The 16,648-nt window shown below is 39.7% G+C and overlaps 1 protein-coding gene across 13 annotated transcripts in view; it reads left to right on the top strand.

Moving 5' to 3' along the window:
* Positions 1 to 16,648, top strand: part of AIG1 (androgen induced 1) — a 276,425-nt gene that overhangs the window by 77,086 nt on the left and 182,691 nt on the right. For all 13 annotated transcript variants that reach the window (XM_077998529.1, XM_077998530.1, XM_077998535.1 and 10 more), the window contains 1 exon segment: positions 612 to 767. In XM_077998529.1, coding sequence (XP_077854655.1) covers positions 612 to 767 — 156 coding nt within the window.

Genomic DNA, 16,648 nt, shown 5'->3' on the forward strand with positions numbered 1-16,648 from the left:
CAACAAAAACTTGTTTCATATCAGCCTTAATTATTACATGCAGTCGATTTTTTTTATGACTCAAGGACCCACTTCCTACCACTTCCTTTGGTAGAAGAACTATCTAAATGTAAGAGATGAAAGCATAGGAAAGTTTTTTACATTTAGACTGAATTGTCCTATTATTCAGACCATCCTCACCCTTTTGTTTTCACTTCTTAGATGTTTGTTAAAACTCACTAATTATATTGACTAGTAGAAGCCATAGACCTGACTTAGACTTGACATAGTAGAAACCATTACAAACCATAGACGTGATGCTTTAAAATAACGGTCCTGCCAGTTTGATCGTTGATATTGCTTTCTGTCGGGCTCTATTTAGATGTGTGTGTCCACACATGTTTTGCACTTGTCCCGAGGTGAGTGAAAATGGAAGTGGTGTTTTAAAGATGAACTTTCTCTATACTAGCAAGTTGTAAATGTCTGTTCTCTATTTCTAGGAGCAGCTCTTTAAAATATGCTTCTGATCCTTTCTTATCAGATGTCATGTTGTACACCAGCAGCTCATTTGCTGTTCCACAGCTTGGGTCTCTAGATCTTAATGACTCATACTGATTGTTGTCCCCCTACAGGTTATCCAGGCTGTCTTTTTTGGCATCTGTGTGCTGACTGATCTTTCCAGTCTTCTGACTCGAGGAAGTGGGAACCAGGAGCAAGAGAGGCAGCTCAAGAAGCTCATCTCTCTCCGGGACTGGATGTTAGCTGTGTTGGCCTTTCCTGTTGGGGTTGTGAGTATGATGGAGGATGCATTTCGCCACAAAAGAAACTTGGCTCTTATTTCAGACTTCTAAGAGAAAAAAAAAAAGAGTTCATTATAAAAGGTTTCTGTATTATTAGTTTCCTAGAGCTGTCAGTATCACAGATGTGGTGACTTAAACAACAGACATTTATTTTCTCATAATTCTGGAGGCTGAAGTCTGAGATGCAGGTGTCCACAGGGTTCGTGTGTTCTGAGGCCTCTCTCCCCTTGGCTTGCAGATGGCACCTTCTGACTGTGTCTTCACATGCTTGTCCCTCTGTGCCTGTCTTTGCCTAAACTTCCTATTTTTATAAGGCATAGCAGTCATATTAGATTTATTTTAGGGCCCCCTAATGACCTCATTTAACCATATATAATCACCTCTTTAAAAACCCAGTCTCCAAATACAGTCACATTGTGAGATTCTGGGGGTTAGGACTTCCACATATGAATTTTGCAGAGGACACAATTCAATCTATAACAGTTTCTTAAGCAGCCTAAACTTGAAAGGTAGGGTCCTTGGGTCAACCAGGCTAGTATTTTTTGAACTTGGGAGAGGAAATCAGTATTAGCTCATACTTCTTCAGTTACCCAACTGTGCCATTAGCTACTATCACCGAAGTAAATGCCTCTTAATGTTTGGGTCTGTTTTGACTTCATTAATTTTCATTGTTTTCAGTTAGATTCTCTCCATAACTCAACTTCCTTCACAAGTCTGTTAATTTTCCATTATCTGCACATAAACCATGTTTTTTAAAGGCCTTCAGAGACCCTACTGATTTTAACCTCTGCGTAGCCAGGAGAAGAAGAAGAGAACTCATATATATCACAAATTGTAAAGATGCATAAGGGGTTGGTATTTAATTCCAATTCAGACCTTTCATTTGCCAGCTGATTTCAGGGAAAAACAGAAGTCTCAGTGATGTGGTCTAGCACATGCCCCAAGTCCATTGTAGGAAGAGTCAGAAAGTTGTTCATAAATCCTTCCAGTGGATTACTCATATTTGTCAGGTTTGTAGCTGGTAGATGGGCCTACATGCTTGCTTTAAGACCAATTAGTAGGCACTCAGATGGTCACTGAATTGCTTTTTCTCTGTGCCAAATTGTATTTTCTTGAATGAAATAAATAGCCCTTAACCCTGAGAACAACACAATGGCCAGAGAGCATTATAATTTGGTCACACTCCTCATTCCCTCATCCTTGTCCTCTGAAAATTTAAATGAGTACTCAGATTGAAGCTAACCAGCAAGTCTCTCAAATTCCATTGTTTAGCATAGCAGAGTTTTATGCTTTCCATATTACTTAATATTTCCTTCTTTGGACTTTCCAAAAAAAATTCAAATACTTTCTATCAGAATAATCATCTAAGAGAAAATTTCCATTAGCGTAAAGCACAAAAATATATACTTTCTGCATAAAAGAATTATCTAGAAAATATAAGTCTGTGTGTACATGTATATGCATCTATATCTAATATATAGTATATGTATATATATTATATATATCATGTGTACTTTTTTCTTTTTTAACATTTACTCCCTTGAAATTTCTACAGACATGTCATTGCCTGTGGAAGCCTAGTTGGCTAGAAGGACTACAATAGTAATACAATAAAAAAGTAGGCCAGACGCAGTGGCTCACGCCTGTAATCCCAGCACTTTGGGAGGCCGAGGCGGGCAGATCATGAGGCCAGGAGATCGAGACCATCCTGGCTAACACAGTGAAACCCTGTCTCTACTAAAAATATGAAAAATGAGCCGGGTGTGGTGGTGGGCGCCTGTATTCCCAGCTACTCGGCAGGCTGATGCAGGAGAATAGCTTGAATCCGAGAGGTGGAGGTTGCAGTGAGCTGAGATCTCACCACTGCACTCCAGCCTGGGCAACAGAGCAAGACTCTGTCTCAAAAAAAAAAAAAAAAAAAAAAAAAAAGTAAATATAAGTACAGTGTTAACACGTTTTCTCTTAGCTCCCTTCTGTATGTGGTATTAAATTATGTCTCTACAGGGAAAATTTCGACTTATTTTGTAAATTTTGCTACTCTCCTCAAAAGCTCATGGCATATGCCCTTTAGATATTTTTGACCTTCCTTTGGGGGAAAGTTTTGCACCTGCCTGAAGCTTGAAGTATATGTCAACTCTCAGTGTCTTTCCTAAAGTTACTCCATGTATGCTTCATGGTTTGTAAAACAAGTGGTGGCCTTTTTGTTTAGTTATTTGTTTTAGTACATCTGATATTTTCCTCCATCTGTCACTGTCTTCGTTGTTTTGCCTATGTTTTAGAAAAAAGAGGAATAAAAGTGCCTTTCATCCCCACTCACCCCATCCCTCTTAAACCAGAAGTCCCAGCATCATGCTTTCATGGCATGTGGGTGCAGCTGTCCTAGTGGCTCTCTGACAGCCCGAACAGTCCTCATCGCTGCGACCATGGCCTCCCGTGTCACCCAGCACATGGAGGGGATCAGTGCCCTTGAGAATCACAAAAGAAATCAAAGAATAGATAAGGAATTAGAGATGTGTAACTCACTGATGTGTTTAACTCATTTTTTTTTTTCCCATTGATATTTTGTAGTCACTATTTCCATCTTTCGTAATCATCCCTGTTATTGTGAGTCACTGTTCCCTTCATAGTTACTAGTCTATTATTTTCCTAAACTTTTTAACGTTCCTTTCAAAGAAAGTGACATTTCTTTTTCTCTTTCCACCCCTCCTTTCTCTCCCTCCTCTCCCCTGTTTTAAGAAGAATCTAGGTCAGTATTCTCTAGAAATCATCATATGTTTTCTACTATTTCTGTCTTGCTCTGTCATTTGACATTTTATATCTGTTTATGCAGTTTCCACCAGACTTTTCACTCTAATACACAGAAATTCATTTTGAGGCCAAAAAAAGCCTGATAAATTGTTCCTTCCCAAATCCCATTAATTTTATTGCAAAGTCATATTTACAGAAGATATGAATGTGCCTCTGTACAAGTATTTGTGTTCATCTGTTCTCACACTGCTAATGCAGACATACCTGAGACTTGAGTAATTTATAAAGGAGTTTAAATTGACTTACAGTTTCACAGGGCTATGGAGGCCTCACAATCATGAGGGAAGGCAAAGGAGGAGCAAAGTTATGTCTTACATGGTGGCAAGCAAGAGAGTGTGTTCAGGGGAACTCCCCTGTATAAAGCATCAGATCTTGTGAGACTTATTCACTATCATGAGAACAGCATGGGAAAAACTCCCCCATGATTCAATTACCTCCCACTGGGTCCATCCCACGACACATAGAGATTATGGGAGCTACCATTCAAGATGAGATTTGCATGGGGACACAGCCAAACTATATCAGTATTTTAACACAACATTTTTTTTTTCACTAAAACCTTTAATTTTGTGATTTTTTCATCTTTCTCTCCCTAAACTTATTTCCTACCTTTCCTTTCCAAGGTGCTGTGTCTTTGCTGTGACTTCAGAGCCTCCCCTGTCCTTTACCTTTTTCCCTATTCCCCCAGTTGCTCAGAAGGGTCCAGAATCCTGCTGTAGTTTCATTCTTATGACTTATGACTTTCTTCCTTATTAAAATGCAAACTCTCCCTGAAGCAATGTCACAAGGAATCACTTGAAGAAGCATCATATTTACTTTTTCTGTGCCTCCAGGCCTGGAATGGAGGTGCCAACCTGGAGGGCTCATTACATCAGAAGGATGGAAGAGCATTAATGGCCAGGAACGGATGGAACCAGAATTATGCCTGTAGGAATCTGTAGCATAAAAATGCTTATCATGTGTGCAGATGATTAATGATAACATTTACAAGTAAATGTCTTCATCATTTTGGTGGACACAGTCAAAATCCTAAAGGACAAAATTCTTAAGCACCCTCTCTGTGCCAGGGGAGCACCGGGCATCCTATAGCTGCAGGTGCAGAGCCTCAGCTTTGGGTCCTCCTGTGGTCCCCAGAGGCCTCCCCTGCACTACCACCCTGACAGCTGGGGCACTGCCAACCTTGCAGAGTGCTTCCCTGGCTACAGGCAAAATGGCATCGGGCATAAAAAGAGAGTAAAGAGTGAATACATTACGTCTGTACAGCTGAATTTATCAACTTTGTATAAATTTTCCTGAAGAGATCTATTGGCCCCTGAGCTTCTCCTGATGCTCCCATTATCTCTCTCTTTCTCTCTCTCTCATCTCAGCTGAAACCATGGCAGCAAGAAAGACATGGGTGGGTTATCTGGGATTTGTATTTTCTGCATTAATGCTTCCTCCAGTAACGAGGTTAATTGAGAGTTGTCAGTAATTGCTTTATGTGAGCATGAAGCCCTAAATATGATTTTGTGACCCATGCACCTAATGCATCCACTTCAGGCTCTCTCTTCATCTCAAGGATACATAAAAATCATGAAACATTCCAATCAAAGATAATTGGAGGAAAGTTTTATTTCAGCATAACCTTGAAGAAATCAGGCAGGATTGCTTGAATGAACATGGCATGTATCATCCTGATTTGTGTAGATTCCCATAAATACAAAGCTGGCCTTGATTAGTAATGCTAATGGCCGGAAACCACCAGCACTCCCAAAGCCTTGCAACTAATTTTGCAAGGATAACCCATGGGAGGCTCTTCTTACCATGTGCAGTTTATTTCTGAACCCTGTCACCCTTTTAAAGAATCATTACAAACAATTCTATGACATTATGTGGTCTGGAAGCACTGAAGTTTATTAGGAGCAATCAGACCAAGAATGTCTTTTGTCTCCTGTGAGTTTGTTGACTTTTGTGTTGGCAGATACCATTATGGCTAAGAGACTAGGCTTAGACTTTTAACCACAAAAGTAGGGGGGCATGACAGAAGAGCAGAAACAGCAAATAAATAAATAAATAAAATATATATCTATGAATTTAATGACTATGAAAGTGCCTCTCTCAGGAATCCTAAATGTGTCTCCAACTGTCTACCAAAGAAGCTCTTTAATGAAAAAGAACAATTATTTATACATTTTAAACTTGCTGCCTTTTTTTATAGAGACAGGGTTTCACCCTGTTTCCCAGGCTGGAATGCAGTGCAATGATATTTTGTTGCAGCCTCAACCCCCTGGGCTTAAGGGATCCTCTCACCTCAGTCTCCCAAGTAGCTAGGACTATAGGCATGCACCACTATGCCCTGCTAAGTTAAAAGTTATTTTGGAGACAGGGGTCCCGCTAAATTTCCCAGGCTGGTCTTGAACTCCTGGCCTCAGCTGATTCTCCTGCCTCAGTCTCCTGAGTAGCCAGATTACAGGGATAAGCCACCATACCCAACTAATTATCCATTTTTTATTCATTCTAAATTATGCATCCTATTCGTTTGTAGCTGCTCAACTTGAATAATGCACGTAATCTAACCTCATAACCTCACCAGTACACGTTTGCCCTGGTGTTAGTCTGGTTGCTCTAGCCCCAGTGCTGGTCTGCCCCATCCCGGTATGAAGATGATAGCCCTTTCTGAGTGGGTCTGAGGAGACCTTGGAGATTTCGATCGGTTCTAACCTGGGATGGGTGTCCAGGTTATTAGGAGCAAACTGGCACGTGCCTGTATTAACTTTTCAGGAATTTGACCTTCCTATCTGAGTTTTGACTGAAAGCTGTTTGTTAAGTAACCATTTCTAGTGTTATAATCATGTCTTGTAAAGACTTGGTGAAGATTTTATAGGTATCAACCTATTGCAAAATCCTTTAAAACTTGATTTTACTTGTAATAGGACTGTATGGTATCTGCTTCCTTAGGAAACATGGAAAATGGATTTAAAATCTCAAATGCAAACTCAAAGAAAAAGTATATTGCTATTGTTTTAAAAAAGTAATTCCCAAAAGTCTTCATTTGTTGACATACTAGCTAATTCTAAGCTATCTTTAAGAAAAATTTTGACATGCATATAAATTTAGATTGTCATAAACCTACAACTTAAAAATTGTAGTTTCATTACTGATTTTTAAATGAAAGAGATTGGCTTAAATGGGAAAGCAGAAAATTAATATTAATGACTAATATTAAGGTCTGTTAATATAACACATAAAGGAAGAGAATTTGATTCTATTTGAGATTATAAATAAAAGCAAATGCCTTTCCTTCTGTTTTGATATTAACGGGGAAATTTAAAAAAATAAATTGTTTACCCTATTCTACAAATTCTGGATTCAACTTAAAAATACACTTAATATCTTCTGATCCTCTCTTTATTAAATTTTCACACAGATACCTAAAGTCAAGACTTTTCTATTTTCTTTAAGCCTTAACTGATGTTTTAAGTTTCTTTAAATGTCCTTTTCCTTTCTTTTCACTTCTGAAGTTAAAAATACATTGGCTAGATCATGTTTTATGGTAAAACCCAGTACACTGCAGGTGGAGTTAATCAAATGCTTGCCGCCTGCACTGAAATAAGGAATGTGAACCGAGTTACCTAAGAAGGAAGGTTCATAGATGAGAATTCATTCAAGATCAGTAAGGAAAATGAGCCATGTTTTCCCAATACCGGGAGAAAGGCTCAGAAAACTGTAATTACCAAAACTACGTAAGTGATCTTACAATTATTTTTTAATAACTTTTCAAAAGATCAAGGACATTGTATGTTTAGATATATGTAACTGATAAGAAACCAGGTTGCTTCTCAATCATCTCATGTATTCTTTTCTCCTCAATTGAGAACCAAAGATTTTCTGCTTAGGTGACCTATTTAATTTGCACACGTTTATGCTAGCTCAGAGTGGTCAGCTTTTTTGATGCTTCCAAGACAAATTTCTTAAACATAATAGTCACACTGTAACAAAATTTCACATAGATGCCCACTTTAAAATATATAACAGGGAAAACCGCACGTTTATATCTAGACTGTTCAAAGGACAGAAGTTCTCGTCAAATCAGTAATTATTTGTGGACCCATGGAGCCTACTGTGTAGCAAGTACTGAGTGCTAAGAGTCAGGATAGTGTTGGCTGAAAATCAGTCTGTCTTTCAAAGGTTTCACAGTCTAGGGAGGGCGGCTTTATAAGCTATATCAACAAGTAAATTAAAATAGGGTGTGATGAGTATAATAATACATGTGTTTAAGGTGCAGAGAAGTATCCGCAAAGCGAGAGGGGTTAATTTAAGTAGGTGGGAGGTCCTGAAAGACTTCTCAGAAATAATGACATCTAAGCTCTATTTGAAGAATGACTAAGAACTTACTGGATGTATAAGTTAATGATGCATCCAGTTGCAAGTAACAGAATACCCTCAGAAATCCGCCTGGCTCACTCTTTCACTTCATTCAAGTCTGCTCAAATAAGCTCAGCAAAGCTTCTATGAATGATCTATATGAATTAGCCTCTCATTTTTCTCTGTTCCTTTACCTTGCTTTATTTTATCCATGGCGATTACCACTACCTGGCATATTATGTTTATTCTTTTATTTGTGTAGTGTCTGTCTTCTCTGACTTGGTTCATACTCTGTGAGACCAGGGAAGTTGTGTTTCATTTACTGCTTTATCCCAAGCATTAGGAGCAGTGTCTAAATAATTCAATATTAGTTGAGTGTAATCCAGCCAACTGTGGTTTAAATAATAAAGATATTTAATATCTCACAAGACATGGAACTTTTTGACAGGCAGTTTCAGGGTGGTATTGCTCAGTGTTTTCATATTTTGTACTTTTTATTGAGACACGGTCTCACTGTGTTGCCTGGACTGGAGTGCAGTGGCATGATCTTGGCTCACTGCAGCCTCCACCTCTCAGGCTCAAGCAATCCTCCCACCTCAGCCTCCCGAGTAGCTGGGACCACAGGTGTGTGCCACCATACCCGGCTAATTTTTGTATTTTTTGTAGAGACAGGGTTTCGCCATGTTGCCCAGGCTGGTCTCAAACTCCTGAGCTCAAGCAATCCACCACCTTGGCATCCCAAAGTGCTGGGATTATAGGCACGAACCACCATGTCCAGGCAGTATTTTCATTTGAGACTTGTACATTTTATATTTTCCACACATTTATCTTCAGAGTGTTATCTTTTTGTCCTTGGACTTGCCACCTAAATCCTCGAGAGGGTTAATAAAGCACCAAGCATCACATCCTTCACAACCATGTTCAAGGACAGAAAAGGAAGAAACTCTAGGGAGCCCTCCCCAAGTATCTGTTTCTTCCTCAGGCGAATAGATTATTCCCAGAAGCTCCACCCTCAGATTTCACCATAGGTCCCATTGGTCAGACCCATCACAGAGCTACAACCAGCAGTGTGGGCCTGGGAAAGCAAGAAGCAGCAGAAGGAAATGAAGTTACCATGAGGGCTTAAACTAATTATGGTTTATCCTTAGGGGTTGGGCATATTGCTACCCAAACAAAACCAGGAGTTTTAAAAAATGCAATAAGTAACAAATTTAGGGAATAACAATATGTAAAATAAGTGAAAACTAGTATGATTCTAGGTAATTTATTTTTTATGTCAGTATGAAAAATATATACAGTAAAGCTGATAAGATTAATCATGGACATTTTCTGTTGTAGCCAAAAAGGTATATTTTTTCCCATTCATTCTCTACCAATAATCATTTTTAGTGTATTCTTACCAGTAGTATCATAAACAACAACTGAAATCTGATATTTGAAGAAGTCCTTCTCAAGGAAAGATTTCTTACACATTTGATGAAATGGTTTAATTTCTAAAGCTCCATATCAAATTCGTCAGAGGTGTCCCTTGCTTTAGACCACAAGCTCAAGAGATTCAGACAACTGGGTTCAATAAGTAAAATTTTCCTTGACCACCCTTTCCCCTAGACATTATCATGTCCCATAGATCATTTCACAGAGTTCCTACTCTCTCTCTGGGGGAAAAAAAAATCACAGAAATATCTCACAAAATGAAGATATTTTCTTCCCATAATTATAGTCATAAGTAAAATATATATTTGAAATTTGAGATCAGGAAAAGGTAGAATTGATTTTCAGTAACACTAGACATGTGTTTCCTGTCCTCAACAATGTGACCCACAAAACCAGGATCTTATATATGTCCTTGTTTTGGGGACCGGGGACAAGATGCAATATTCTTGATTTTAAAAGAAAAGAAAAAAAGCATTCACACTTCTTCTTCCTTCCCTGAATATTTCACTCCCTCCCTCTTTCCCTCTATCTCCCCAACACCCCCATCTCTCTCTCTCTCTCTCTCTCTGTCTCTCTCTCTCTCTCCCTCTCTCTCACCCTATCTCTCTTTCTCTTTCTACCTTTCTCCTTTCACCTCATCCCTCCACCCTAACCATTGCTTTCTGTGTAGAAAAGGAAACAATAATTTATTTGCTCTGTGGGTGTTCCTGAAATTACTACTGTCCCCGTGGGTGTTTTGAGGTAACTCTTAACTCCTTTAGCTGGACCAAAATGTACTGTTACATCAGCCGATAAAAAAGTAATTTCCCTTCAAGGAAGGAGCTAGTGGACCTTCCACCTACACAAAATTTACTAACTTAATTGTGCCCATGTGATTACCATTCTAATGATTTGCTTATTTTACCACAAATAGCCAGTCCAGGATAGGACTTTCATTCATTGTACCTTTTTCTATCCCTCTTACGGAACAAAAGTTAAGGCATAATTCTGACTATTGGGAAGGTGATGCAGAAACTCAGGTGGGAAAGTGGGAAGATGAGGAGAGGGCAGGTGGTGAGGAGAGTGTAGCCCTGCCAGCCAGCTCACAGTCTCCTAAGCACCTCTGAAGAGCACATTTTCCAGAAGTTTCCCACCAGAGAATGTCCCTTTAGGTTAGGTCTGTACATAAGTAGGCTACGTCGGTACTTGATTTACCCATAGCAACAAATGTATACTGGGAATTTGGGCTGTGTTGGTGGAGCTGTTGCCACATGAGGAAACTGAAGAAAGCTATGCCATAGAGGGAGTGGAAGGAGCCCTTAACTCTTGTCTGCTTTTGTGGTTTTCTGGGTTCTCTGCTACTTTGTTCATTTTTGACCAGAAAAGATTGGAGAGGAATGTGAAATAAGAAAAAATCCTAGACACAAAGGAGTGGCATGCCCAAGTTCACAGGCATGACGAGAGAGGAATTTTATCACCTTGCCACTTGATCCTGACGACATCTCCCCTCCCCTTTGTTTCACTTAAAAATCAACTATGAAATAAGAAGACTGCATTCATACATGCATACATAACTCAAAAGAAGGAAGATTCCGCACTCCCTTGGCCAGAGGGTACTGTGAGCATGCCCTGGCCCAGTGGGTGGCTGTTACACTAGATAATAAAATTAACACTGAGTCAACAAAGGAAAATGGCCCCCAGATTCATTAATAAAGCAACGTTTTGGTCTGAACATTCAGAAATGCTACCTGCACCCACCCCATTAGCTCAGAGTTCTGAAGAATACACCACATACGGAGGCCTCTGCTGTCACCTGTTTTAGTTCCTGCCTGTGAGCGAACAGTTCCACTTGTACTTTCTGAGTCTTCTCACCATAGCCCTTCCCAAGGAGGCAAAACCTGCAAACAACCCAAGAGCCTGAACAATGGAATGAGAACTGACTCTCACTACATGCTTGCTGTGGGCCAGGCACTGTGCTAAGGGCTATACTGGAACAATTTATTTAATCCTCACATCCCCAGAAGGTAGGAATTTCCATCATTCTCACTTCACAGAAGACTCTTCTGTTTTGCAGTTTTACAGATGGGGTTCCCATTTTAGAGCTTGCCTGCTTGAGGTCACACAGCAAGTAAATGATGCCAGTAAATCAACCAGGCTTTGAACCCTAACACTCCAACTAACGGAGTGCTTGCTCTTAGCAACCAGTTATGTGCTGTATAATGACGTTTTCATCAATGACAGATGACATATACAGCAGTGGTCCCATAAGACTATAAACCTATATTATGGACTGGACATGGTAGCTCACACCTGTAATCTGTGAGAGGCCAAGGCAGGCAGATCACTGGAGCCCAGGATTTTGAGACCAGCCTGGGGAATATAGTGAGATCCCATCTCTACAAAAAAAAAAAAAAAAAAAAAATTAACTAGGTGTGGTGGCATAAACCTGTATTCCCAGCTACTCAGGAGGCTGAGCTGGGAGGATCCCTTGAGCCTGGGAGATGGAGGTTTTAGTGAGCTGAGATTGTGCCACTGTACTCCAGCCTGGGCGATGGAGTGAGACCTTGTCTCAAAAACAAAACAAAAAGCAAAACAACTGTATTAGGGGCCAGATGTGGTGGCTCATACTTATAATCTCAGTGCTTTGGGAGGCTGAGATGGGAGGGTTGCTTGAAGCTAGGAGTTTAAGACCAGCCTGGGGAACAGCCAGACCCTGTTCCTACAAAACATGTAAAAAGTAACCTGCTTGGTAGCATGCTCTTGTAGTCCCAGCTACATGGGAGACTACAGTAAGATCGATTGCTTGAGCCTAGAGGTTCGAGCTGCAGTGAGCTGTGATCACTTCACTGCACTCCAGCCTGGGCAACAAGAGCACGACTGTGTCTCCAAAAAACAAAAAAAAAAAGAGAAAAGAAAAAACCGCCAACAACATGCCTTTACTATGTTTAGGTGTGTTTAAACACACAAATACTTAATATCGTGTTGCAGTTTCCTGTGGTATTCAGTAGTCTGTAGCTTAGGAGCAATAGGCTATACCACCTATAGAGCCTAGGTATGCAGTAGGCTATACCACCTAGGTTTGTGTAAGTACAGTCTATGATGTTTACAGGATGGTAAATAGCCTAATGACATGTTTCTCAGAACATGTCTCTGTCATTGAGTGATGCGTGATTGTACTCTAAACTTTTTGACAAACGTAACCTAATTTTGCTTTTCATCATTTGCCTGATAGACATCTTTAGCTATGTACATAAGGCCTGAGCTGACCAAAATTTCTAACTTTGGAGAATGTATCAGAATAAGAATAGGAGTTGTGTAGAATCTGGATGGAAAATAACTGTTTTATCTTTTTCCTTGAGGTGGCTTAACAGACTGTGTTCATTTGTGCTTCTGTTGTCTCCCTTTGATACACTGTTTCACACTGTAGAGCCAATGGTTTTATACAGTTTTACAGGACAGCTTGCAAAGTGCACGTTTTGACAAGAAAAGAAAACCTTCCCTCTTTGTCTTCTCATTTCAAATATTGCATGCAGATTTTAGCTACCATATGTTTACCCAACGTGCTTGTTTTTAATATGTGAAAATAAGGTTATATCAGTAGAATTGGCTACCTTTAAAAAAATTGGTTGCAAAATGTATCCAGTATATCATCTGTGAATCATCGCTGGGCTTCCAAGAAGGCATAGTTTGTAGCTACACAATTGCAAAAAAACTATTTTTGGCAAGAAGTGATCCAATGCATTCCACAGCAGCATCCTAAAAACTGAATGACACCTACACCGTGAAACATTTTAAAAGAATTACCAAAACTCTGCTTTATCAAGGGTTTTCAGTCAAATCTGCTTTTCTTTTTAAATTTATAATTGATTCCTCCACCCGTTTTAAACAAGGATTTGAGGTGGTGTAAGTCAAATCTGTCACTCAGGCAAACACTGTAGCATCCTGAGCCCTGTTGTTCATCAAAGGCCTTCTGTAATTAATCTTGACTGTTTGGGTAAGTGCCTTCTATATTATGGTGTTAAGAAAGGCAGAGCAACTTTCTTATGCCTTTTATCTTAAAAAGGGATGGAAGTAAGGAAAATGGAAAGAAGCCTTCAATAGACATTCTGGCAAGTTCTGTTATCGTATATTGAGTGCTAAGTGCCAGTCACTAAGCTAACCACTATCGTATGATTTCACTGACTCTAGAAGAGGATCTTACCTAATAAATAAGAGACACTGAGCAACAGGAAGCCACTCGTCCCTACAGATTGTGATGTCCGGAAGAAGACTGGGGCCCATTAGGGTGGGAAAACTGCTGCCATCCTGGCTGTAGCAGCTGGTTCTTTCTCTGCCTCTGTCCTATCGAAAGAAAATGCCTGCCCTATGAGATCTGATCAGTGATGTTTGATGAATGACATTTGTCCTTGAAGCGTCTCAAGCAAAAAGGGTATTAAGAGAGGAGAAAGAAAGAAAAGCTCATGGGCGAGAAAATCACCCTCATGAAGTAGATTTACGTTGGATCCCCAGGTTCCCCTTCACAGCAGATCAGTGTCAAAGCAGATGTTTCTCCCCAATCTTGGCACCTTCCTCAACTGCTGATACTCAAAGTTAATTAGTTGAGTATAACTGTATCTCTTAATTGATGAAAAGTGTTTTTCAACAACAAAAATATCTATCATTGGTCCACGATTCTAGATGGGGCCTAAGCAGGTAGACCAAATGCCAAGAAAGAAAGCTCTGAAGTGCTCTCAAGCGGAAAGATTGCAGACTCGTGGACAGTGTATATCCGTCTTTGAGTCATATTGATTCCAAAGATGACCATTTGTTTGCTGACTCCTCCCACTTTATTTATACAGCATAGATCATCATAGAAAAATTTTAAAGGCAAAATGCAAAAGTTCACACCAATTTCCACAATAAGCACTTATTACCCTTATAATAAGAAAGTCCCACAGGAAGGTATTAGAAAAGTCCTCCTACAACTACTCACTTTTGGGAAATAATTCACCATTGTGTTTGTAAGTGTGCTCGCATTTAAAGATGTTCATGTTCTAAATGTAAATGGCAAATGGTTCATAGAGAAAAACAAAAAATATTGATGTGTTATTGATACAATACCAATAAACAAATATGCCAGCCTCTCCAAAAGTTCTTTTCCCATTGCAAATATGTGTATAACTTGCTATGTATTTTCCTAGTTTTTAATGTATATAATCTAAAATAAACAAAACAGAAAACCATAGCCTTCCTCCTCTCCTAGCCCCATAGCAATTCCAGAGCAGTGATATAGTCATTTGTGGGTGTCCTAGTGTGCTTGGAAGTCCCGAAATGTTCTTGTAGCCCAGAACACTCTGTTTTGTTAGTCTATTTTGAGATAATCCTTCTCTCAGTCAATGAACTTATGCTGAGTAAATGATTATAGGCTAAAGATTAAATCAGAAACATAAGTAATTTATGTTGTGAAAAACTTATCAGGTGGACTAAAAAATTGTCAGATTGCCCAAACTCTCCCTAGAGGCAATAACTTCGAAGAAGCCAAAAGGGACGCTGAATTCTGGGTGAACTTGAATTGGATGATACTAGTGACAGGTAGTCAAATTACTATAATCTGATGAATTCATTTGTACAGTGGGGATTGACTGGCCTGGTAGACCAGAATGCTTCCTCGGGTGGCCAGGGAACCCTGTCCTGTCTACAAAACTGGCGATGCATTTTTGCTCTTTAATGCCCATACACCTACTCACTATTATGATCATTTTTCTCCTGTTAGTGTATCTTTCTTGGGTAGGCTGTATTTCATTTGATTAGCCTTCACTTTCCACTGTTACAGTAGTATTCTGGTCAATAGTATTCTGTTACTCTGCTACTACACCCAAGGCATCAAATATAGGCATTGACACATAGTCATCTAACGTAGGATGCTTCTAAAAAAAAGCATGGTTGGTTTGTTAATTAACTTGTACTAGATTGGATTAAATTAGGTGTTTCTTACTTTTATCCTCAGGTAACTGAGACGTGTTTAGCTGCATGTGTCTCCTGTGAACTTACAGCTACCCTTTGGATACTCACATTAATGTAATTTTATCAAATATCTATAGTCCCCTTTTATTTAAAAAATGAGACAGAAAGACAGCAAGAGTTTGATTATTCAGTGATTTTATGGTGGAGAAAAGGCCCAAATAGATTTTTTTTTTTTTCCAAAAGAAACGTAAATCAATCCTAATTGATAGTGGTTCCCTAGCATATTAAAAATAGTCTTATGTGAGGTTTATGGATATCTGTTTAATTATTTCATTTATTGTCACTTGACAGAGAGTGAAAGAAGCCTTGCTTTATTTATTTGGAGTGGAGTTCCATTCTAAATGGATCTAACTCTGAGCCCATAACAGGAGGGTTAGTTATTAGAGTGGTAAAATGTTCAACTTACGGGATAATCTCACCTGTGTGAGGCGTAAGACAACCAGATGTACAAAAGTTTCCTCCCTTCAGGCCTTATTTTCGCCACGCCCTACCCGCTCACAATGCACACCACCTTGCTAACCAGACCCTTCAGACATCACTCTTCACAAAATAAGACTGCCACCACTAGAAGCCAAGCCCAGGCAATTTGGATTCTGTAGGTGGGAAAAAAATCAACCCTAATAGCCATCATTCTCATGTTTTGGTCAGTGGTAAAACTGACCAGATAGAGATGCCTGAGGCTGTGAGAAGAGACAGAACTGGAGGAGTATGGCAAGATTGGTGCGGTTTCAGCCTGAAGTCACAGGGATGACACAGGGTACAACCTCAGAGACCCCATCTGCAAATCCAGAGAGACAGCTAGTCACAGGGATCCATCCATGCAAGCTGGCATTCTGGGGAAAGATTCCACCTCAAAGATAAAGTGAGAATATGATGGGAGCCTATTAACTAAAATTTGAGTAGGGAAGGAAATGTGCAAGGTACAAGGCAAGACCCAGGTATCAGTTAGGACCAGCAAGTATTCTAAGTCGCTATTGCTTCTCTTTCTTATGGATATGAATTTCCTAGAGGGAAGATGTACCTGTTCAAATAATCCTGGTTGAAATGCTTTTTTTTTTTTTTTTTTTTTTGAGATGGAATCTTGTTCTGTTCTGTCACCCAGGCTGGAGTGCAGTGGTGCGATCTCGGCTCACTGCAAGCCCCGCCTCCCAGGTTCAAGTGATTCTCCTGCCTCAGCCTCCCGAGTAGCTGGGACTACAGGTGCCCTATGCCTGGCTAATTTTTTGTATTTTAGTATAGACGGGGTTTCACCATATTGGCCAGGCTGATCTCGAACTCCTTGCCTCGTGATCCACCTGCCT

The sequence above is a fragment of the Macaca mulatta genome, chromosome 4 (assembly GCF_049350105.2).
Source record: "Macaca mulatta isolate MMU2019108-1 chromosome 4, T2T-MMU8v2.0, whole genome shotgun sequence".
NCBI lineage: Eukaryota > Metazoa > Chordata > Mammalia > Primates > Cercopithecidae > Macaca > Macaca mulatta.